The 22678-nt window shown below is 40.7% G+C and overlaps 3 protein-coding genes across 3 annotated transcripts; 1 reads left to right on the forward strand and 2 right to left on the reverse strand.

Annotated features, from left to right (window-relative positions):
- The first annotated feature begins 255 nt into the window (after positions 1–255).
- zgc:161969 (uncharacterized protein LOC569044 homolog) lies at positions 256–3039 on the forward strand. Its single transcript, XM_063470622.1, has 2 exons — positions 256–602; positions 905–3039. Exons 1-2 carry the CDS (start codon positions 411–413, stop codon positions 2615–2617), a joined length of 1905 nt encoding a protein of 634 aa, XP_063326692.1. The 5' UTR covers positions 256–410; the 3' UTR covers positions 2618–3039.
- Positions 3040–4257: 1218 nt separating this feature from the next.
- Positions 4258–8309, reverse strand: aimp2 (aminoacyl tRNA synthetase complex interacting multifunctional protein 2). The gene is made up of 4 exons (XM_063471729.1): positions 8059–8309; positions 6582–6794; positions 6035–6269; positions 4258–5139 (listed from the first exon to the last, which is right to left on the reverse strand). The coding sequence occupies exons 1-4, from the start codon at positions 8185–8187 to the stop codon at positions 4751–4753; spliced, it is 966 nt and encodes a 321-aa protein (XP_063327799.1). The 5' UTR covers positions 8188–8309; the 3' UTR covers positions 4258–4750.
- A 10755-nt stretch (positions 8310–19064) lies between these two features.
- Positions 19065–20750, reverse strand: pvalb8 (parvalbumin 8). The gene is made up of 4 exons (XM_063470623.1): positions 20690–20750; positions 19995–20127; positions 19351–19460; positions 19065–19090 (listed from the first exon to the last, which is right to left on the reverse strand). Exons 1-4 carry the CDS (start codon positions 20748–20750, stop codon positions 19065–19067), a joined length of 330 nt encoding a protein of 109 aa, XP_063326693.1.
- Positions 20751–22678: the final 1928 nt, after the last annotated feature.

The following is a 22678-nucleotide window of genomic DNA, read 5'->3' on the forward strand; positions in this document are numbered from 1 at the left end:
GAGTGCATCGTTTTTTACGTCTGCTGCCTGGTGGTGGCGCCAATTCGCAGAAACACAGAGGGGAAAGGGAGCTGCTGGTGAAAGCGCCACCGTCAACGTAATCAAACGTACAAGGAGAGGACAGTGACGACACTCTGATGGGACTCGTTTGGGTACGGCGCATGCGTACTTCCGCCAGTGTTCCCATTCCATGCCGTTGCTGCTCTCAGAGCGCATGTGGGGAAGCTAGCTGACGGTGTTGTCGTCTCCTTCTTCGTTTCCTGGGAAGCATCTGAACAAAGGCCTGCCCCTTTTTCATGAGGATTGCTCTACCGCCATCGTTACTTTACGTGTAATCACGATTACTAAATCGGATTACGATACTTTTATTATATTTCAAGGTATCAGTAACAACAGAGACAGAATTCGAAATGGATGCGGATCACCAAGAAACCAGCGGCGAGACCAAATCGGCCATTAATACTTGGCGTTATCGACACCATTTCACGTACAAGGCAGATCAAGGGAAAAATATCATCGTCCAGTGTAATCTGTGCTTGCCGAGGGTTAATCTGCTGTCCACGTCAAAAACCTCCACTTCAAATCTAAAGAAACATTTAGACGTAAGTCAGTCAGCCTAACAGCCCCGGTACAACTTCCCGTTCCAGTGTTTGTTAATGTTTAAAAGACTCAATGAATGAATAGCCACCCTCGTGATTAATAACGTTACATTGCAGCTGCATGCTACAGGCGCTGGAGGCTCGTAGTGCTCAACTTCGCTGGAAAGAAAAAAAAACATAAACAGTCGCTTTACTCTGCAGAAGTGTTCTTAGGAGTGTTTTTCAGTGCAATTAAAGTTTATAAAATGTTGGGAAAGTCTGTTTAAAGAGAAAAAACTGCCATGAAATCTTTCTTTGTCTTCTAGAGAACACATTTAGGCTGTGAAGCCAGGCCTGATGCCAAGAGAGGACGGAAAAAAGAGGAATACAACGGCGAGGAAAGCAGACACTGCCAGCTCAAAAAGCTCAAAGCGGAAATCATCTCCAAATGCCTGACCCAGGCAAAGATCGATGATCTGATCTTCAACTTCATTGTGGAGGACTGCCAGTCATTTTATGTGCTGGAGCAGCCTGGCTTCAGGAAGCTGATTGCTGGTTTAACTGAAGGGCTCAAATCCATGGACAGGGTGACCCTGTTTACTAAGGTGGACCACGGTTTCTCCAAGATGCGGGAAGAGGTGATGTCTAAGCTCAGCAGCGTCCAGTATGTGTGCACCACAGCGGACATCTGGACAGCCCACAACAGGAGCTTCTTTGGGATGACCTGTCACTGGATCGATATGGATTCTTTGGAGAGGAAATCCGCCGCCCTGGCTTTTGCACGGCTGCAGGGCAGGATCACGTATGACACCATCGCCGGCCGCATACACGACGTCCACGTGGCCTACAATATTGAGAGTAAAGTTCAGACGACAGTCACAGATAACGGCAGCCCCTTCATCAGTGTCTTCAGGGAGTTTGCGCTGGACAGCCAAGAAAGTGACGACGACATCGGTTTCTACGAGAACGTGAGCACCGTGCTCGAGGGTGAGCCGGAGCAGGACATGCTGCTGTTTCTGCCCACCGTGCAGCGCTGCGCGTCACACACCCTGGAGCAGATCGTCACTGATGACTTCTGGCAGGCTGTGTCACAGGGGCCCATGTGCCAGCTACATTACAGTGCCATGGCTAAAGTGTTTGCCATATGGAGCAAATGCCACCATCTCCAGGTCGGGATGGACGCGGCAGAGGAGATAGGGAAGATGGCGCTCGTCGTCCCCACCGTTATACGCTGGAACGTGGAGTACTGTGCCGTGCAGAAGATTGTCTCTCTCAGCGAGCGGGAGCTGACGGAGCTCTGCGCTCGCCTCGAGGTCCCACGCTTTCAGCCAGAGGAGATGGCCTTCTTGAAGGAATATGTGACTGTGTTTCACCCGCTCGCATTTGCACTCGAACTTTTCCAGGCGGAGCAGAAATGCTACCTGGGCCTGGTCATCCCAACCGTACTCAGTCTGAAGAACAAGCTAAATGAGCAGAAGGATGCCGCAAAATACTTCGGCGATGCCATCAACGCCATTGTAATGGCTATCGACGTGCGGTTCCAGGAGTTGTTCGGCAGCACCGAAGCGAAGATTGCGACCGCGACAACTCCTCAGTTTCGCTTGTGGTGGATGGCGGCCTCCGAGAGGGAGGAGATGTGCGCCCTGCTGGCCTCGGAGGCGTCCCAGATGGATCCCTGCACCGTAACCGAGGCGAACACCAGCCGCAACCTGTCCACCATTGAATCCGAGGATGACTTCTTTAGCTATGGCTCAGTGAAACCGGCCGTCCAGATCCAGCAGCGGGGGGTGTTGGAGGAGATTCGCAAGTATGTAGAAGGAACGGGGAAGAGCCTCGAGTGCCTGCAGGACTTCCCAAGAGTGAAGCAGCTCTTCCTAAAATACAACACCACCCTGCCGTCCACGGCCCCCGTCCAGCGTCTCTTCAGCCAGAAGGGCAACCTGGTGACGTCACAGAGAAACTTTCTGACTGACGACTATTTCGAGCGCATTCAGCTTTTGAGATACAACAGCAACCTGTGCTCTCTGATCAGCGAGTGAATGGGTTACCGATGGCCGTCTCAGACTTTTAACCGATACAAAATCAAACCATATTGTTTTGAAGTCATCACAGGAGAACACTGAACAATATCTCATTTCAGGCACTTTAGCCCGAATGTGCTTTCTAATATTTATCCCCCCCTGCCTGTTTTGATTGGCAAAGCATATGTCTCCCACTCCAGAATGGCTTAATGAAAACATCTGATTGACAATCATAGACACTGACACTCGGACTGACAAAAAGCATCTTTATCTGTGCTGTTGTTGTGATTTGATGTAGCCACGGGGTTAAACTGAAGTGATTTTTGTCTTTCAGTTATGATTTTTTTTCTACAGCTGTTCAGTAAGAATGCATCTCCTGTCTGTATTTTATATCATATATAAAGCGACAAGAAGAGACCCCCCCTCTCCGTTTGTTTGTGTCTCGCCTTTTTTCCCCCCTCCCATAAAAACCTATTGCAAGTCACAAGTAATTAGATTAGTTACAGAATGACATCAGCTGCCTTATTTACATGCAGCACCAAACGCGTTCGGCAAACACTCATTGCACTTTCAAACGCGTCCGGGTGTGTTTGTGTGCGAGGAAGATGCAAAGCATGCAAACGGTGAAATTCCAGTGGTGCACATTTCCCCAGTGTATTCTTTGCCATGTGCCCGGATGTCAGCTAAGAGCTTTCGTCTTGTCAGACAGCTGCCTGGAGACCAACAGGAGGCTGTCAGAGAATACAAACACAGGCTCTGTCTGGACCCGAGCTGTCGAAGACATGACACTTTTGAAAATGCAAAAACCAGCCCGCCGAGAGCCTGAAAAACCTTGGGATTTGCTTTCCCTTCGATATATTATTCCTAAATATATTCTCTGAGTGATTTTCCGTGAGTTTGCCTACAGCAGTCACAGAGGATTAAACGGACTTGAAAACTGAAAACCTATTTCTCTTCTGAATTGGGATTCTGTTCCATAGTGCAGCTTCTGATAGGGAGAAAAAACAGCTCAGACAACTGATTGCAGAGAAAGAACAAGCTGGAGGAGTGTAGATTAAAGCAACAATTCTTTGCTGCTGCAAAGTAAAATGAGACAGAAGTATCAAGAGTTGCACTGAGTTCAGGGGTCTTTGTTTATGGACTGTAGGAGGAAGCTGGGAGTACCTGTAGAGAACCCAGGAAGAGCGTGTAAATGTAATAAAGGCTCCATCACAGCTTGTGTTTTGTTAATTTGTGGTTGGATGACACAAAATGTGCACTGATCAATACAGGGTTTAGGGGCCATAATACTGGGAGTTTGGGGGTTCTCTCTGGGTATGCCAGCTTCATCCCACAGTCCAGACACATGCATTTTAGGTTAGTTGCTGACTCTAAATTGGTAGTAGGTGTGAATCTATTCCTGTAGCAAAGAAGTGAGTTCTTGTGGGGGTTTTTTTGCCCTTTTGGTTCAGTGCACCTCTGTTTGACTGGATATGATAAACATCTGAATAAGGCTGATGAATGACATGCTAGAAAATTATCTTCTGTCACTTAATGTCACTCCTGCCACCTGTTGGACGCAGATGTGCACTTCAGTAAATGCCAGCCGTTTGTCTACTTAGAGTGAAATGGTTTTTGAAGTGATCAAACGGTGCAACAAATCAAACCTGGGCACAAACTTTGAAGTAGAAAGTAGAAGTTTTAATGATTTCAGAAAAAAACAAAACACACGAATGGTACAAAGTATTACTTCTGAAAACAACAAGCAATACCCATCACCACACATTAACACACACATTTTTAACAGGGTCGTGTTAGGCACAAAGTGGGTGGAAGGTGTAGAGAGTGTGTGTGTGTGTTTGTCTAATAACCTCCGTTAGTATCACTGATTGAACCCATCACCAAACCCTTGTCCATACCATCTCCTCATTCTTCCTCCCTCGCAAAATGCAGCTTTAGGATCTCTCTATAGCATCATGGCAAAAATAAATACCGTTGAGTCACTTTACCCATCAGCCATAGTGCTTCTACTTCATCTGTGTCAGTTCAGTGTTACGCTAGAGCAAGGAAGGAAGCATCAGGAGGTGTTTCAGACATGGTGGGGATATATTTTATTATTCTAATGCCCTTCTCTCACTTTGCATCTGGTGTCTGGTCCTGGAACAGCCCAAGTCATTTCAGAAGGAGCTTGGCATGGCTGAAGTGGCCCAGGTTCTCGCAAGACTTGATCCAGCGCTGGACGTTAGCCGGAGATGAGGAGGCCGAGCCGCTCTGCAGCACGCAGCAGTAGCAGGCGACATCAGCCAGGGAGAACTCCGGTCCGGATAGCCAGGGGTTGGAACCCAGAGTTGAGTTTAGGGCCCGCAGGACAGCGGATCGCTCTTTGACACTGCCCTCTGCCAGCTGGAAGAAAGCCGTATCCACCCAGCTGTCCACCAGGGTAGCAACGGCGGGGTCACTGGGATAGGGGGCAAGCAGCTTAAAGAGGAAGCGTGCTATGTTGGCCTCACCCTCAATGGGACACATGTTCTTGATGCTAAACTTCATCTGTGGTTTAGGAACTGTGGATGCAGAAGAGAAATGAGGTCATAACTTTTAGACAAATGGTGTCAATATAATGATTAAAACATCTGCTTTTGTAGGGCATGGGTCTAAAAAGTGAAACCAACGCTTAAGTGCCATAAACCCACATTCTTTCTAATGACCAGGAGGGGGCGGCTGTATAAAAAGATTCTATGAAAAGAGTCTGTGGGAACAAAACTCAACTACCCACTTGATCTTTGACCTCAGTAAACACTTTCCTGATAGATTTATGGGTACAATTTTTTTTTTTTTTAAATAGGACATGCTTCAAATTTTTCTAGTTCAAGAGTCAAATATACAAAACAGCAAAGTATGTTGATGGTAAGTCACAATATGGGCGTGCAGCATTCCCAGACTTCACTGCATTAGAAAACTGAGGTGTTTTTGTTTTTGATAATGAATTCATTATCTGCATCTCCTAAATGAAGCATTGCATCCTAATTATACACTAAAAAATAAAGTAGCTGAAAGCCTACTCAGAAGACTTTATGTCTGATCGCAGTTGTTTTTGTTTGTTTTAAAAATACCCTGACGTGGTTATGGTATGATGATTGGTTTCATAGTATTAAAAAAAACTAGAATTCTATGAAACAAGCCACCCACATACTTTCACAAGACATTACATCCAAATTAAACTGTATCAGCACTGCCTTGCACCAGCACATTAAAGTGAGCAAGGACACAGGGCCATGTACAATGAACATATGACTACTACTGGATTAGTTTTAGGTTCTTGACTTTCTAGAACTTCTAAGTAGGATTTCTAAACTGATTCTTTGGACGAAACCAGAAAAACATCCTCAAGCATGTGTGACTGTTCAAATCTGACACTCAGAACAAGCCTAATGTGCAAAAGTGCCCAGGTGACCTCACCATCTTTCCATATGAGGGTGAAGCCCAGCTGAAACATGTGGCGGGCGTAGCTGTCTGTGTGCCGTGGTCCGAGGCAGGACAGAAGCTGTGGTGGCACACTGGCAACAGAAGAGTGGACGTGGACAGTGGAGAGCACTCGATAGTGCTGACAGAGCAGGCTGTGGAGCACCAGCAAGGTCAGGGGTGGCTGCACCGGGTTGGCGTTTATGACGATGTCACGGAGAGCACCGAGATCCTGGTCACATAAAGAATAAGCTCTGCTATTATGACACCACTACAGCCTGCACATACAACTAATATTCAGTCTATACCCTAAGGTAGGCTTAAAGGTAAACTCAATTATAGCCAGGTTGAGCAGGTTAACAGTATAAAAACCTGGAATGACAGATGAGATGTGATCAGGAACATGGATAAGAGATTACTACTACTACTAGCAAGAAAAGGCAGTAACAGTAAAGCATTCAGTTAAAATTACTGTCAGTGAGTAGTTTGAAAGAAATGTTACCAGTAGTGACAAACAAAAGACAAAAAAAGATTTTTTTTATACCTTGCCCAGTACTGTGTCCAGGTCTGTGGTGTTTTTGAAGGTTGTGGAGCACTGGGAGGAGAGGCTGCTGCTGACTGTCAGGTCCAGATCGGCATCAGGGGTCATCACCGTCTTGGCCAAGCCCTCCACAGCTGCTTTCAGCTCATAGAGTTTTCTCATGATCTCATCCTGCCGGGCCTCCAGAGCTTTGACGGCTGGGTCCACCTCGCCATTCTGAAGCAACACAGAAAAAAAACAACACTGAATCTGGCTTAAACCACCCAGTCACATGATTGACTAATGTAAAGCAAAAAAATACTGGCAACTACCCCTTATCCTCCTATGAGGCACACCTATGGTACCAATTTGAAGCTCCTATGTCATTCCATGTAGTAATTACTAACAGCTTTTTTCAAGTAGAAAAAATGGCTCATAATTTTCTATACTTTTAGTATGCTTAATTTTTTGTTTTTAAACTAAATTTTGATCAGTTTTACAATCAAAATGTTGTGGTGCCTCAGCTCTACAGAGGTAAGCAGAGCTGAGTGGTTACTCAGTCAGCTATTTTCAAGATACACAAAGACTACACATCTATCTGAAGTCTGACTATAGGTTTATATGTCTGGTTGATGCATAACACCAGAAATCTCTAAGGACAGATGAAGTTCAAATTCTCTTTATGGCCTCAATCTCATCACTTAAACATCATTGAAATGCGCAAAGAAAACATGCTATACATTCATGAAAGCCATGATGTGAGTCATGAATCAACAGAATCGTTTATGCTCCACTGCAGATGCTGAAAGTGAAAGCAAAAATATTACACTATCAAACGAGGGGGGGGGGGGGGGGGGGGGGGGGGGGTTTACAGCTGGTTCTATTGGCCATTTTGGATCTAAACCACCAGTAATATTAATTAAAATGAAAAGTCTCCATTTAAGATGACTATTCAGCAACAAGTAAATATGGGTTCAATATTACTTGCTGGTATATAGCTGCCTAGTTAAGTCTATAACGATGAGATAATTACATCTATGATAACATTAAGTTTGTAACCAAACGTGACTGCTGCAATTTCCCCAATACAGTGTCATGAACTTGCAGATGAAACAGTACAGTGGGTGTACCCCCACAAATGAAGAATGGTCTCAAATAAAGACATAATCCTGATCGATTACATTAAAAACAATGTCACAGAGTGGAGACAAGCTAACCGAACCGTTTCACTACTCTATGCCGTTTAATAATCTTGATGTAAAACAGCGGAGACGCGCTGTAGTTGTTGCATCAGCCTAAAACTGAGATTACTCCCTGACAAGCTAAGTTAGCTAGCTCGGCTACAGACAGCTCCAGCTAATATCGCGTCCGAGAAGCGCAACTATGAATGGAAACAACGAACAGGGAGAGGAGCATAGCCCAAGCGAAAGAGTTAATAATCATAATAATAATAATGATAATAAAAAGAATAAAATTATAACTTCGAAATGTGATTAGTTACCTGAAGCGCGTGTTCGGGGGTGCAGCTTTTTCCTTGCTGCGCGTGGATATTTGGTACCTTGTACATGCAGGTGGGCAAATCAATCTTTATGTCACCCCCACAGATGGGCTTTACCTGGTACATGGGCATGGTGGTGGAGGACAGAGTGTCACAGACAAAAGGCTAAAAACAAAAACCCGGACACACAAGTCTTGTTGACAGGCAGCAGCAGCGGCGGTGACTACCACAGCTCACGGTGACACGGGAAAGAGGCCGGGGTGACGTCATATCCGGTGAAATCAAAAAGACGTTTTATTTCCGTTTTCTAATTTTATTATTATTATTATTATTATTATTATTATTATTATTATTATTATTATTATTAGCCATTCCATAAGCCAAATTTCCAGTTGTTATAATAAACTTCTGACAATGACTCTACAACTCAAAATTTCAAGTTATTTTCTCAGTTTCACATTAATTTGTATTTACAATACAGGGAAAAAAGCTTACATATGTATCAGCTTCTAACAATAGATAAATAAATAAGTCAAATTCAAAATTTCGACTTACTAAGTCAAACATATGAGAAAATAACATCAAAATTGTGAGATAACAACCCACCACTGAATTATATTTATGGGGGTTTTTTTCATAGTTTTTCTTTTCTTATGCTGGATTCCATGAAATAGAAACTAAAGAGCCACTTTCATTATTCATAAAACAAAGTTTATATGACAATAGTAGATCACGAAGAAAAAAGTTAATGAATTAATGTAAAAATAATTTTAGGAAAAATCAAATATATATTTAAAAAGAGCTTATGTCAAATAAAATTATAATCACTCCATAAAGAAAATATTTTAAAGGATTTTTCAACTACAGGCTTCAGCTGGTTTACCGCAAGCCCAGCCATAAATCTATACAAAACCTGTATTTATGTTAAAAAAAAAAAAAAAAAAAAGCAAAACACTTCCCTAGTAAAACGAAGAGAGTCCAGATTACAATTTTCATCGCACATTCAAAATCTGATTGCTTTTGCTGACAAATGTGGTAATTCAATCTTCTTACCAGCTCCACATATTATTCCAGAGAGGCTGCACTGATTCACAATGGAAAACCGTTATTCCAATTTTCAATATCATTTTCACAGAACACATAATTATTCACATCCAAATTAAATCTCAGATATGAGAATTCATTAGATGGGTAAATCTTATTTAGGATATTGAAGCTCATCTCTTTCACCTAAGAGAGAGAGATATATATACTTTCTTCTCAGCACCTTAACCTCTTCAACATTGAATTCCTCCATAATACTGTTCTTTCTAAGGAACTAGGATAGATTATAAGTCTGTTGGTATAATTACTATCACATAAGTCAATTCCTGCTATGCAGAGCTTTCTCAGACCAGGGGAAAACTGTTATTGTTGAACTCAAAGAGGGTGGTATGGCTTTAATTAGAGCAGAAATTTCTCACAGGACACCTCATGTTGCAACAGACTGAGCTACATGCAAAAATCCTTTTAGCTCTTTATTCATCTTTGTGCACAGGTTTATTTGATTGTTTTGCCAAGTAGTGGATGCCTTTAATTTTGTGTTCTGTTAAGATGATCTCACACTGCTTCAATAATGCTCCGGAAAGGACAGTCAATGTCTGATAATGTTCAATTATGTGGTTTAATTTTAATTGCTGAAAAATGAAACAGTTCCCAATCAGATGCTTTCCAGACGTATTACCTGGCCATGTTTTTATCGCCACTGTTTAATTTTACAGAAGTACAGTTTACTCAGCTTTGAAAATCTTGTTAAATACATCAATGTTTGTCATGTGTACAGAAAATGGTTCCTAAACAGTGATAAACAGACATTTAGTCTGTTTGTCATGTGTACAGAAAATGGTTCCTAAACAGTGATAAACAGACATTTAGTCTGTTTATCACTGAGATAAGTAGAAGTCACAAATGACAAGATGTTTGACTAGATATGATTGTATTAATCCTTTGAGAAAGAGTTCTTTTGGCCAGTCTGCATTTTTTTAAACACTGTACCCATCCATATCAGAGAGCACAATACATAGGATATGTTCAAATGTCAGCTAAAAGATGGCTGAATGATAATCAGTTTTGTCACCATTGATTTAAAATTCTGTGGTGCACATAATTCAGAGGTCAGTGTTAAGTTGGCTTAACAAACAAACAAACAAACAAACAAACAAACAAACAAACAAACAAACAAACAAACAAACAAACAAACAAACAAACAAACGGGTCAGGTACAAGGACTGGACCTAAAATGAGTGAAATGTCCAAAGAAAATACTTTGAAGGAGCTTCAGAAAGCCGGAGAACTATTGCTCAAGTATACTTGTAAAAAAATTACAAGAAATTCTGGCTCCTTGGAGACGAAATATGAAGAAATAATTAGTGGCTCAAGACTTTTGCATAGTTCTGAATACAAACAAAGGTGGTGATTAGAGGCAACAGTACCTGAAGAGTAGCTCTTCTTCTTCTACTTCTAAGAGTTTTACATCAGTTGGGATTTCTTAATGTTTTTGAGTTGCATCATAGGCCCTTTCTGCATAGCCACCCACCATTCTTATTCTTTGCGTAATGCTTTCTGTACAGTTTTAACAAAAGTCCAAATGCTTTTAAATTTTCATGCTTTCTAAAGATCAGCTTCATTCTCTCTACTGATTCCCCACATTGATGCATATTTTGAAACATCCCCTCTCTTTCCCATCTCCCTTTGCCCCTCAAATCATATCTCTTCTTACATCTTTGTACTTTCTGCACAATATACTGATTAGATTTAATGTTTGTGTTTCCCAAAAATGATAACAGTGTCTGGTGGGATGATCTCCCATGATGAAAACTGAACTCTTTAAGTGCATCGAGTTCTTAATCTGCTAATAAACATCTGTTCTTTCTTTTTGGATCCCCTGCTTCTTACCTCTTCTACTTTATTTTGTATCCCAGTAACTATTTCCATCTGTAGCCACTGAAAGCTTCCTCAGTGTACTGTGAAGACCATGTATTTTCAAGCATCTCTACTGATGTTACATTGGTCAGATATTGCTTATTTAAGGTATTTGATAATAAACATGACTATTATTCTAACCAAAATTGTTATTTAATCTTCTCAATAATCAGTAAATAATCTAGACTGTGCCACATCAGATTAAGTATATTAAATCCACTCATTTTGATATGCAGTAGAGGGCGCCATGGTATAATTTCTCATAGAAGTTTACTGCAGGTGGTCAGTAGCCAACAGACTGCTCATAACGTTTTGACTCATTAGGCTACAGAAATATATGCTGCAGAAATATTGTTATATAGGATATTTCTCTTCTGTTTCTGTTGTCTGATCCTCTAATTTTCTAGGTTTATTGTGCTTTTTTCAGTATTAATAAGTGCTTATTCAAGATAGTTTACACACTTTTTTTTTTTACTTAAAACGCCTAAAAACACTACGAGTACTTAACTTTTTAGCTTAAAAAATGCATATTTAAAGCTAAAGCCTCAAATATCAGCTTGACACAATTAAAAGATCTATCTATCTATCTATCTATCTATCTATCTATCTATCTATCTATCTATCTATCTATCTATCTATCTATCTATCTATCTATCTATCTATCTATCTATCTATCTATCTATCACTGGTGTAAATTTAATTCATCATTACAGTGATTTTACAGAAAGTTGAATGTATTTCAAAAATATGGTAACATTCTGTTAACAGCAAAGCATTCTGCGATTTGCAGAAGAACTAGAGGATGAGGCTGGGTAGAAAAATTTCTGGGCATCTCTGCCCATTATGTAGGACTTAACTGTGTGCCTGTCTTAAATTTCTGCCATTCATCTGCCTGTCCTTTCGATACCTCTTTGTTCTTTTAAACTCATTGTTGTTGATACTGCTACAGATCAGGACCTGGACCTGGTGTGCTTTTCGTGTTAAGAAATGTATTGAAGAGATGCACTTTGAGACAAGTTTTTGATGTTTGCCATGTTTGTTTGTTTTTAAAATGTTGGTCACTCGCTCTCTTTTGCTTCTTGAATTATTTTAGGGATCTAATGTTTCCTCACCAGTAGGATTGCAGCTGGCCTTGTTAGGTTTTTCCACTAATACACTGCATTTCCGTGGGAAATGCAATCATTGTTTTTAGGAAAACAATATTAAGACTGTTAATATGTCTGTAAATGTAAACATTGTCTTTTAAATAAATGTCAACATTTAAAAAAAATGCTACAACACATATGGGACATTTATACACATGATGAGTATTAAGTATTTGTTATGTCAGCTACTACATTTTCACAAAATAATTTACTGGGGAAATTACACTATTACTGTAAAAATCTGTTGTAAATGTTACAGTAAAACTAGATATATACTGTAAAAGCACAAAATTACTGTAAAAATTGCCTAAAACAGACTCACTAAATGGATGCTGCAGAATTTAAACTATGATTTCTTTAAATGCTGTAAATAGAACATTGTACTGACAAAAATAAAAAATCCTCCTGTAAAATAAAATAGTATAAAACTGTCAAATAAATTATAGTATGGTGACTACATTTTGCAATGTAGTCCTGGCAACACTAATGATAGGATTTTTACCGTAAAATTTAGAGTTTTTCTTACAGACTATGTCTCTAGAAATCTTAAGCTATTTGTTCAACATTTTTCATTTGTCAAAGATTAGGTATTAGCCAGAGTAAAAGCTTTGCGTCAGTATGTGAATATGTGAGTGCTATGTGTTGTTTTCTTTTTTGTATGTGTGTCATTCGACACCAGGACCTTTGTAATCTCGGGTGACTAAACAGCTAAAAAAAAAAAAAAAAACAGCTTTATTTCTACAGCATCAAACGTGTGACACCAATCAAAATCAATTTGCCAAGTCTAGCCAGTGTCATTCGATCTCAGGTGATCTTTTGCGTCAGTCAAACCTAGCAATACAATCCATTACCAGGAAGCAGTCGAGGAGCCCACGACATTGACGCATACCAAGCTTCTCCTTTGACTTGTCCCCTTGCAGTCACCTTCTTCACTGTCACCTCTGTCAGAGGAATCTTCTTAGTACTGTTTCACACGTGAGCAGCATCCTTTCCTCTCCAGCCACTGTCCCCAGAGACGGTTAATGAAAAACAGCACGATTGAGTTTAATGTTGCAACTACTTGTTAATCCTGAATAATTCACTATTCACTGAAGTCTGGCAACAGAGAGGGAAGAAGGAGTTGAGTGTTGAGGTGAAGGAGTGGGGTGGTGTTGATGTAAACCTGGCACTAATCCTGATGTAATAGTCAGATCTGATGGCCTATAAGACCTCAGCTCGAAATTGAGACTATAGTCTCTCCTGTTCAGAGGAGGAACTGAAACCTGACAGTTCACAGTGGTTCTTTAAGTCATGTTGAACAAGGGAGTCTGTCAGGCTGTAGATAGTATGAGATTAAGGTAGGTGCTATCATATACTTAGGCCCAGTCCTACTGAGCAGCTGACAGTGTTAAACAACGAGGGAATGAAGAGTTGGCAATGATTGCTTTGAGATGCTTATAATAACAATTTTTAAATGTAGTGCATGGTTTTCAGAATGGGGTGCATTTAGGTCAAAGAACAAATTGATCATCTCATAGCATCAGTTCTCAAATTTTGGGGGGTCCTCAGAAGCAGAAAATGTACACATTAGGATACAGGATAAATTTCAGTAAACTAAAGTTAAAAAACTCTTGCTTGGTGGTCTTCCCCTCAAAAATCACTTGAATTCCATTTAGTTTCACTCAGTGCTTTTCCCCATGGTTGTCCAGGTCCAAGCTGTAGTGAGTATGGCTGTGCGGAGAGAAGGATTTAACCAAGAATCACAGACTTTTAAAAGGACAAAATAATACAAAAGGATCAGCATATAAGCAATAATTTATGGGTGTATAAGCTGTAAAAAAGTATCCAAATTTCAGTTTCAGATGCAGACATAAGCACTGTCTGAGTTTCTGGATGTCTTTTTGGATGTCTTTTTTTTTTTTTTTTGAAGCTGATTGGTATCTACTGACACTTACGGATGTTGCAATGTGTTTACTAACCAAACTCCTACGCACGAACGTTCTTTATTGGGCCTCTAGGTTTGTCCTGGATCACAGTCGTCACCTTATCTCATTGTGCCTTCTTATTTGAAAAGGTCTGCAAAGTACCTGTCTACATCTTCATGACAGCCATTAATCAGTCTGAGGATGCGTCAGCACATGCAACAGCTGCTCAGTGGTTTAAACAGGGTGTGGCTTTTAGTTCAAATTGCACACTTGCCTTATTCTAGCTAACAGACACATACCTTAAACTATATTTTAAATATGATTACCATAACTGCTAACCAGTTATGTGAACTGTGGATGGAAATAAATTCGAAGAAACCACTTTCCTCTAAAGAAGCCTCACAGAGACATCATGAGTAGAGGCTTAGAAATAATGCTTGTTGGGGAACAGAGGCAATGCTGTCATCCCCTGCATTATGGATAGAGTTCTTCCACAGAGCTCACAAAGCCCGTTCAGTCATCCTAACACGGCGGTTAAATCTTTTACGATGCACCTCTTTGTACAAACTATCAGGTAGCAACATCTCTGATACCTTCAAGTTCTAAAAGACTGGGGATGAGTCAAAAATGCGGACAATATTTTTCACAGCAGAAGCTGGACATCCTGAAGATATTTGTAGGGTTTAGTGTCTCTGGTTTGCCCAAGTACATCAGGTTGTTTTCAGTTGAAGATGGGGTGCACATTAAAGTTTCACACAGACTTAATAAGTAAGGTGAGCCTGACACTCCTTTCTTGATATGAGTTTTTGGTGACAATGAAGCGAGGGCATCAATTATTGAGGTGCCATACAGACAAGCAGGCTAAGCCTATGTGTCCATCCCAAAGGGCTAATCCAGGCATAATGCCAGGTACAGTAGTAGCAGACACGCAACGGTTTAAACAGCTAAAGTAACTTTGCTTGCTTACTTTATTTCATCTGGCAGTTATGTCATCTGATTTTGTTTGGTATCTTAATCTTAACGTGTCAGTGGCAGGATCATTTCCAGGATATTTTTAAATTATATCACATTAAAACTGTTTTATATTGAACAACATTTTTACTGTTTTTACTTTTACATAAGTAAAAGCCATACGTTTAGCATAAAGAACATAAAGTACTCATTATACAAAATGTATATCACTTTAATGTTGCAGCTGGAGAAGGTTTTACTTACTTATATGCTTATATGCATATATGCTACTTAGGTGCTGGTGGTCAGCTGCTTGTTAAAGCAAATATCTAATCACCCAATCACATGGGTGCAACTAAGTCCATTTAAGCATGTAGTCATGGACAAGACGACCTGCTGAAGTTCAAAGTGAGCATCAGAATGAGGAAGAAGGGTGATTTTAATTATTTGTATATATGAATGTGCTGTGGTTGTTAGTGCCAGATGGGCTGGTGTGAGTATTTCAGAGACCACTAACCTGCTGGGATTTTCCCAAATAGCTGTTTCAGAGTTTAAAGAGAATGGTCCAAAAAGAGAAAGTATCCAGTGAGAAGCAGTTCTCTGGGTGAAAATGCCCTGTTGATGTCAGAGGAGACCAGATTGGTTCAAGGTGGAAGGGAGCAGTAACAAGTAACTACATCTTTAAACCAAAGTATGCAACAAAGCATTTCTGAATGCTCAAGACTTGAAGCAGATGGGCTACAGCAGCATAAGACCATACCAGGTGCCCCTCCCATCAGCTAAGAACAGGAAACTGAGGCAAGAATTTGCACAGGTTCACTAAAATTGGACAATAGTAGATCAGAAATATGTTGTCTGATCTGATGCACCCAGTTTCTGCTGCGACATTCAGATGAAATAGTCATTTGGCATAGACAACATGGGTTTCATGTTGCTTTAAATTATGTTTATTAGTTTGGTGTTTTGTGCTGTTTGCACATCAACAGATCATACAGCTAAAGGAGATTTAAATGTGTGTGCGATACATCTGAATATTAGTTTCAACTCTTGAAAGATGATAGTGCTGCCAAAAGAACATCAATCTGCTGCCGTTTGACATTTTTTCCTATTCTCCCCTCTCTCTCTCAGCAAAACACATCTCCATATTTTGCTTTTCATCCCTCTGCCCTTGAGTCCTCGTAATCTACGTGTCACATTATCTTATAGTGCTGTCCCACACTAGCACATCCAGCAGTCAGCGTCTACCTGTTGGCTCACATTTCCTTCCTGTTTACCACTCGCAGCTCTTGACCTGCAGGGGTCACAGCTTTATTGTGTGTCCCTTGGCTTGTGTTACCTACTGGCTTCCCCAACCTTGTCCTGCAATCAGCCATCATAGTCTGCCCTCCATGCCACCCCGCGTCTGCAGAGATGAGAATTCAAATCTGATAACAGCAGCTATGGGTAGCCTACATGATAATCTAATTAAGTGCTGTTGTGCTTGTACAGTGCTCGTGTCACAATACAGTATGTCTGCTGATGTGTTTGCTTAACACACACAATTGTGCATTTATCCAGTTAAATTCCATATTGGAGTGATGTCAAGGTTACAGTTTTTTAAACTTTGCACATTTTATAATACTTTTAAATGTTATGTTCAGAATTGAATTTAAAATTGTCCTTCTCCGATACAAAATCGTGAATAATCAGGCCCCGTCATGTCTTAAAGACCTCATAGGACATTATTATCCTATCAGAGCACTTCACTGTCAGGCTGCAGGATCAGTTGTGGTTCCTATAGTTTTCAAAAGCCCATGTACTGTAGAGACATCCCCCAGTTTGGATTCAGGAGACAAACACCCTCTCTACTTTTGAAACTCATTTTTGATAAAGCTTATAGTTACGGGTAGATCAGATGACCTTGAACCCTCCCTTAGTTATGCCACAATAGGCTTATGCTGCTGGGGGGCTTCTTATAATGGGTTGGACATTTCTTCTTTACTCATCCGTTTTCACTCCCTGTGTGTTTATACACCATTACTGCTTTCATTAGTTTATTATTAACATCTGGCTCGTTCTCGCTTTTATCCTGTCTCTCTCTGCTCTCTTCTCTTTTCCCTCACCCCCAACCAGTCATAGCATTCTTCCTGTTAAAAGGGAGTTTTTCCTTACCACTGTTACCAAGGGCTTGTTAATGTGGTTGTTGGTGTTTCTTTCTAATATTGTAGTGTTTTTACCATCATTCATGAGGCTACAGTCGCGAGTTGACAGTATACAAACAAAGCTGTATAAAACTGAATTGAATCCAGTGGTTGATTTCTTATTTCCTTCATGTGTATCAGTCTAACCTTCAAATGTTTCCCTTTAGCACACCTTTACCTTTTAGTACTACACATATGCCAAAAGGTACTGCAGATTAACACATTTAATTCTGGACTTAACTATTTTGTTTATCTCATTATGTTTTTTTCTTCTAAGCTCTGTACTGATTGGTCTTGCAAGTGTAGTTTTAAATTGCATGGCCTTGAGGGCTTGGTTTATTCTGATACTGTGTTTATTCCTATTAAACTGTAAGTGTCCCTGACTTTAGAAGAACAGGTCTGTATGAGTCCAGTAGAGAAAGAAGGAATAAAAAGCTTTCATCGCAACAAAACCTGTGAATCAAGCATCTAAATGTGTGACTGCATGACTACATTTGTGACTGTGACATCAAGCTAATGCCAGAGTAGGCCCCATACTGTATTTTGGAGTGGCAGGTGTCTGCTGTAATAGTCAGGTTCCCCCTGTAATATACACATAATTAAAATGATACTAATGCGGAAGCCCTGAAAAAAAAAATTGCTACTCTGTATTTTGGCGCCGCTAGTGGGCTGGAGAATAGTGAGGTGGCTGTTAGTTTTAATCCCCCAAATCCTGTAAGTGCAGAGAATGAAAAATCAGTGTGCTATTTAAAGTCTTCAGGGTGTAGGGGTTGTGATGGTGGTTGTAAGGTGGCCAGAGTTCTGTCTGAGAGCTTGGCAGGTTGTCCCACATCTAAAGTGACTATTCTCATTACCCATTGGCTTCAAATGAACGTGCACCAATGAATTTGTTTAGCAAATTTCTGTGCTTATTTAAAACTGGTTGTTTGCTTGCTATCTGTGTCTAATCTCTTGATTTTAGCTGATGTATCGCATATTATGTGCAGCATGTGCAGTGTTTTGTTTGCCTAGCCTGAGCAGCACCAAGGTGTAGCTGGGTTTATTTGCAAAGCTGAGGTCAGGTGTCACCCAATCCAACCACGGTGACACTCAGGTGGTCATCAAGGACACCTCTTCTGGTTTCTCCCTGTGTTAGCTCTATGGTTCTAAAACTCTCTCTCTCTGTCACACACACACACACACACACACACACACACACACACACACACACACACACACACACACACACACACACACACACAAAACTACAGTGGTACTGTACATACAGTGTTTGCGTCAGTTCTCATATACCTGACACTGACACTGTCTGTCTCATTTACTGCTGTGATCAGGGTAAGTAAATATTTAAAGGGCACCTCCAAACTGTAAATGAAATAGTGTAAGTGGGTGTTTACGTGTGTTGTGTCCATACAGGTATGTGTATATGCAGTATAAATCCCCATACAATAAGAGTTAATTAGAGCTCTTCTTGTGCATATAAAATATTTCAGTGCTTGAACTGCTATGCAATATTTTGCTGGTACTGTTCTTGCAAACCTGCACTGTGACATCCCAAAGCAGAGGACATACTGAAACACACCGAGATCTGCACTTGTTTATAAATAATGAAAAGAAATGCATGCCTGGATTTATTCTTTTATTTTTCTCTGTAATTTGTTAATTTGCACATTTATTTGAACAATACAGCTTTAGACTCTATCTAGAAGAAAGCTACTTAAAAATAAGAGAAAAACATAGATATCTTTGGACCATTCAGGTTTCATCTAACTAGCGGGACAAAGGTTGACTACAGTAAAAGCCCCTGCAGCAGTTGGATAAGGATGGCAGGGGGGGGGGGGAATCTAGATGGAGTGATGGAATCCAGCTGTTTAGGACAAGACCATGGCTTGGAACTCTGTGGAGGAAAAACATGGATCAGTAAGATATAGCTCAGTGTAACTAAAATATGTTTATTTTCTTTGCAGCGACTATGCTGATTTTATACCAGAAGAGAGAAACAGTTTGATGGCACAGTTGTAATATCAAAGTTAACAGCTTGCAACTGACTCGAGTGTATAGCCAGCCATAAACCTAAAATCACAAATGTTCTAGAAAAACTGTGTGCAGGCATGCAAATTCAGGAATTATATGTCAAATAGGTATGAATTGCCTCACCATCTGCTCCAATCATACCGTCGCTATCATCATCAGCAGCACTCAGGAAGGCCTTGGTCTCCTTATCTGTCAGAACACGAGCCCCGGGACAAAACCTCTGGAGGAAAAACCTGGTAGGCACAAACAGGGACAAATACGATCCAAAGGTAGAGTCACTCCTCAATGACAAGTGGATAAAAGGCAAAGTAAGTGAAAATGTTGCTAATTTTAATGCAAGCGTAGGCCTATCACACTGGCTTCAGTCGTCAGCCTTAGATGCTGCACTGTGTGGTATCCTGCAGCCAAAGCACCCACACTTTAAGACCTACCTTATATTAACATTGTCTCGTTGTGCTTTAGGTTTGCTTTTTGCATCTGTCTTTTACTGAGGGTTGGTAAAAATATGACTGCTGTGCTACATTGTTCAACTTGAATATATTTCCCAGAATATTATAAATTGCTCTTGCAGCTTTCACGTCAGCCTTCCAAAGTTTGATAGATTAATGCTGAGGCGCATCCTCTTCTCTAAATCTCTCATATCTCTAAAAGAATAAGTGCACATGAATTTGATTTTGCTTTGAGGAAGACAGTTGAACTGCTTCTTCTGTTAAATCCTGTGTGCACTAAAGGGGGGGAAAAAGTTTATGAACTCTCTTCTCACTCACTTGAGCTCTTCTTCCTCGATAAAGCCACTGGCATCGTTGTCCAGAATCCCAAAAACCTTCTTTATATCCTGAGGGCTCTTCTTGGTGAGGCCACATATCTGGAAAAACTTCTTAGCACAGAAGGAGTCTGGAGCTGGAGAAATAATTCACAGTGAGTTTGGTGGATGACTCCAAAGTCTGCCTTCCATTCATTAAACTGACTTAAACATGTAAATACTAATATATGAATGAGTAATGTCAGGTATTTTTCAATAAACTGGTATTAAAGCAAAGTTGTTATAATACCTGCAAAGCCTCAGACTATTTGTGTGACTTTAAATTACAGACACATGATAACATACAACCAACAAGGTATTATTAAGTATGATATAAAACACGTAATCTTCTTATTTAGGGTACACATCATGAAGAAAATCACCGTTTCAAATGTTGTACCTTTATTTTATTTTTTTGGAAGCTGGGAGGCCAGTTACTGGGATCTTTACCTTTTATATTTTATATATTTTCTGTGCATTTATGTCAAGACTTTTTATGTCCTCCATTTATGGGCTTTACACATAGTTACTTCCACATATAAATATATATGTGTGTCCTTGTATTCTGTTTATGTTTTTATGTGTGTGTGTGCTTTTAAATGTAAATATATCAGGGGGAGAAAATCTCCATACTGTAAACATATTGGTGGAAAACGATACCTTGGCAGTCCTTGATAGCACTGTCGATGGCATCAGCAGAAAGGATAGATGAGAGCGACATTTTATTCCTGCAGGAGGAACAGCCATGGTGAATTATTAAGATTAAGCCAGGTGCAGTACAAACCTTCTAAGCTGACACTGACTGACAGACAGACTGGCAAAAGATGCCCTAGTGGAAACACTGTTACGGAGAAGTTACTGAAAAGTACGGCATGGAGTTAACGGAACAGCATCCTTACACAATGAAAGACTTCGATTTTAAAGACTTGTAAAAAGCCCGTAAAACTGCGATAGGTTTTCTCTTTGCGACCCTTTTAAGCCACTCAAGCAGCCTACCACAAATTAAAAATGATCAAATGAACTTTTCGCTTCTCGCTTTGCCCTTGTTTCCCAGCCACCTACGGCGAGAGTCAGTCACAACTTTTACGCACGCAATTATTTGCCTTGTCACTCAACTAGGCGAACACACAAAAATAAAAAAAAAAGATCTCACACAAAACTTTTCCGTTTTTTAAAAGCAGTTAACTTCCTGCCCGACTTCGCGCAGCAACTCACCGTGTTAAGGGGGTTCTCTCCCAGGTAGGCGATCCAGCAGAAAGATGAGGTTATGTGGTGGCTGCTGTCCGTTAAGACGGATTTATATAGGTCTGATTGCCGTGACAATGGGGATTGCTTGAGTTACCCGTCTATGGATCAAATTCTAACTGCCCGCCCCTGATCCAGTTTCTCGGCTAACTAATTAACCTTTACTACTTATAACGCCCAGGCGCAGAGAGACCGGAACGCGGACGTCTGTAACGCCCTCGTAAATAGCATATTAATTTAAGAGCGCTTTCTTCTTCCCATCCTCCACTCCCTCCTTTTATCCCAGCGTCCCTCCTCTCACCTCCGGGATTATACAGTAAATGCTCCTGCTGTTTCTGTGAGGGTCCCCATCCCACCCTCTCATGCACATATCCTTTTACTTGCAGCACTCCCCAAACACCGTAGTCCTCTGAAAATATGCTCTTTTCATGACATCTGAGTAAGTATGGGAATGCCAACGTTAAAAGTCTGGTTTGCTGTAGTCTTGTGCATGTCTTTTCGTATGTCATCTTAGCTTGTTTAAAGCAAAATAAGATTTCAAGGGAAAGATGATTTCAGAGATCAACACCTGAACAAGCTCTGCAGATGATGCTCTGCAGTCTGTCCACATGTATGCCTCATGGGGTCATGCTAAATGGGGCTCAGATCATCTCCAGTAATATCTAAAGCGACCTGAAACACATGCTCAGAAGTGAATGTCAGGGACGCCGGTACAGTGTCTCTGAACTGCTTTGTCAACTGTGCTGATTAAGGGACGGGCAGTCATCCCCCTTCTGCCACTATCCCGCGACAATGAAGGCACAGGGGCGTAATAATCGGGGGCCCAATGACAGGAGTGACCCATGCAAGCCATAAAAAGAGAGTTTTATTTGCTTTAAAAAATATTATTTCTAAAAAAAAAGAAAAAGAAAAAAAAAGAAATGAAGGAAAACAAATTGTGAGAAGTCGGCTGTTAACACATATCTTTAAAAGAAACGTGAGCAGGGCACAACTATCAGATTAAGAATGATTTAGCTGTCAGCAGCTACTAAAGACAGTGAGCCAATGTCAGGTGTGACCCTATATCAGAATGACCCAGCACAACTTAACACCAAATGCATGAGTCTTTCAGAAACAGCCAGCGAGCGTAGCAGCAGCAGCAGCAGCAGCACATCCCTTTCCAAATGACATAACACAACATGAGCTCACATGGTGGCAACTAAAAGTTATTCCAAGCATTCATTTGTATTGACATCCATACCAAGGTACTGTAATTTTAGTATTGCTGTTTTGTAAACATAAACAAGTTTAGACACTTGTTTAACCATTCATAATTACCAAGATAGTATGGTATGCCCTGATGATCTGGCTCAACCTCTCATGTACTTTAGTACCAAACAGGCTGAAAACAGTATGACAGTATGA

Source organism: Pelmatolapia mariae, linkage group LG4, assembly GCF_036321145.2.
Source record: "Pelmatolapia mariae isolate MD_Pm_ZW linkage group LG4, Pm_UMD_F_2, whole genome shotgun sequence".
Lineage (NCBI taxonomy): Eukaryota > Metazoa > Chordata > Actinopteri > Cichliformes > Cichlidae > Pelmatolapia > Pelmatolapia mariae.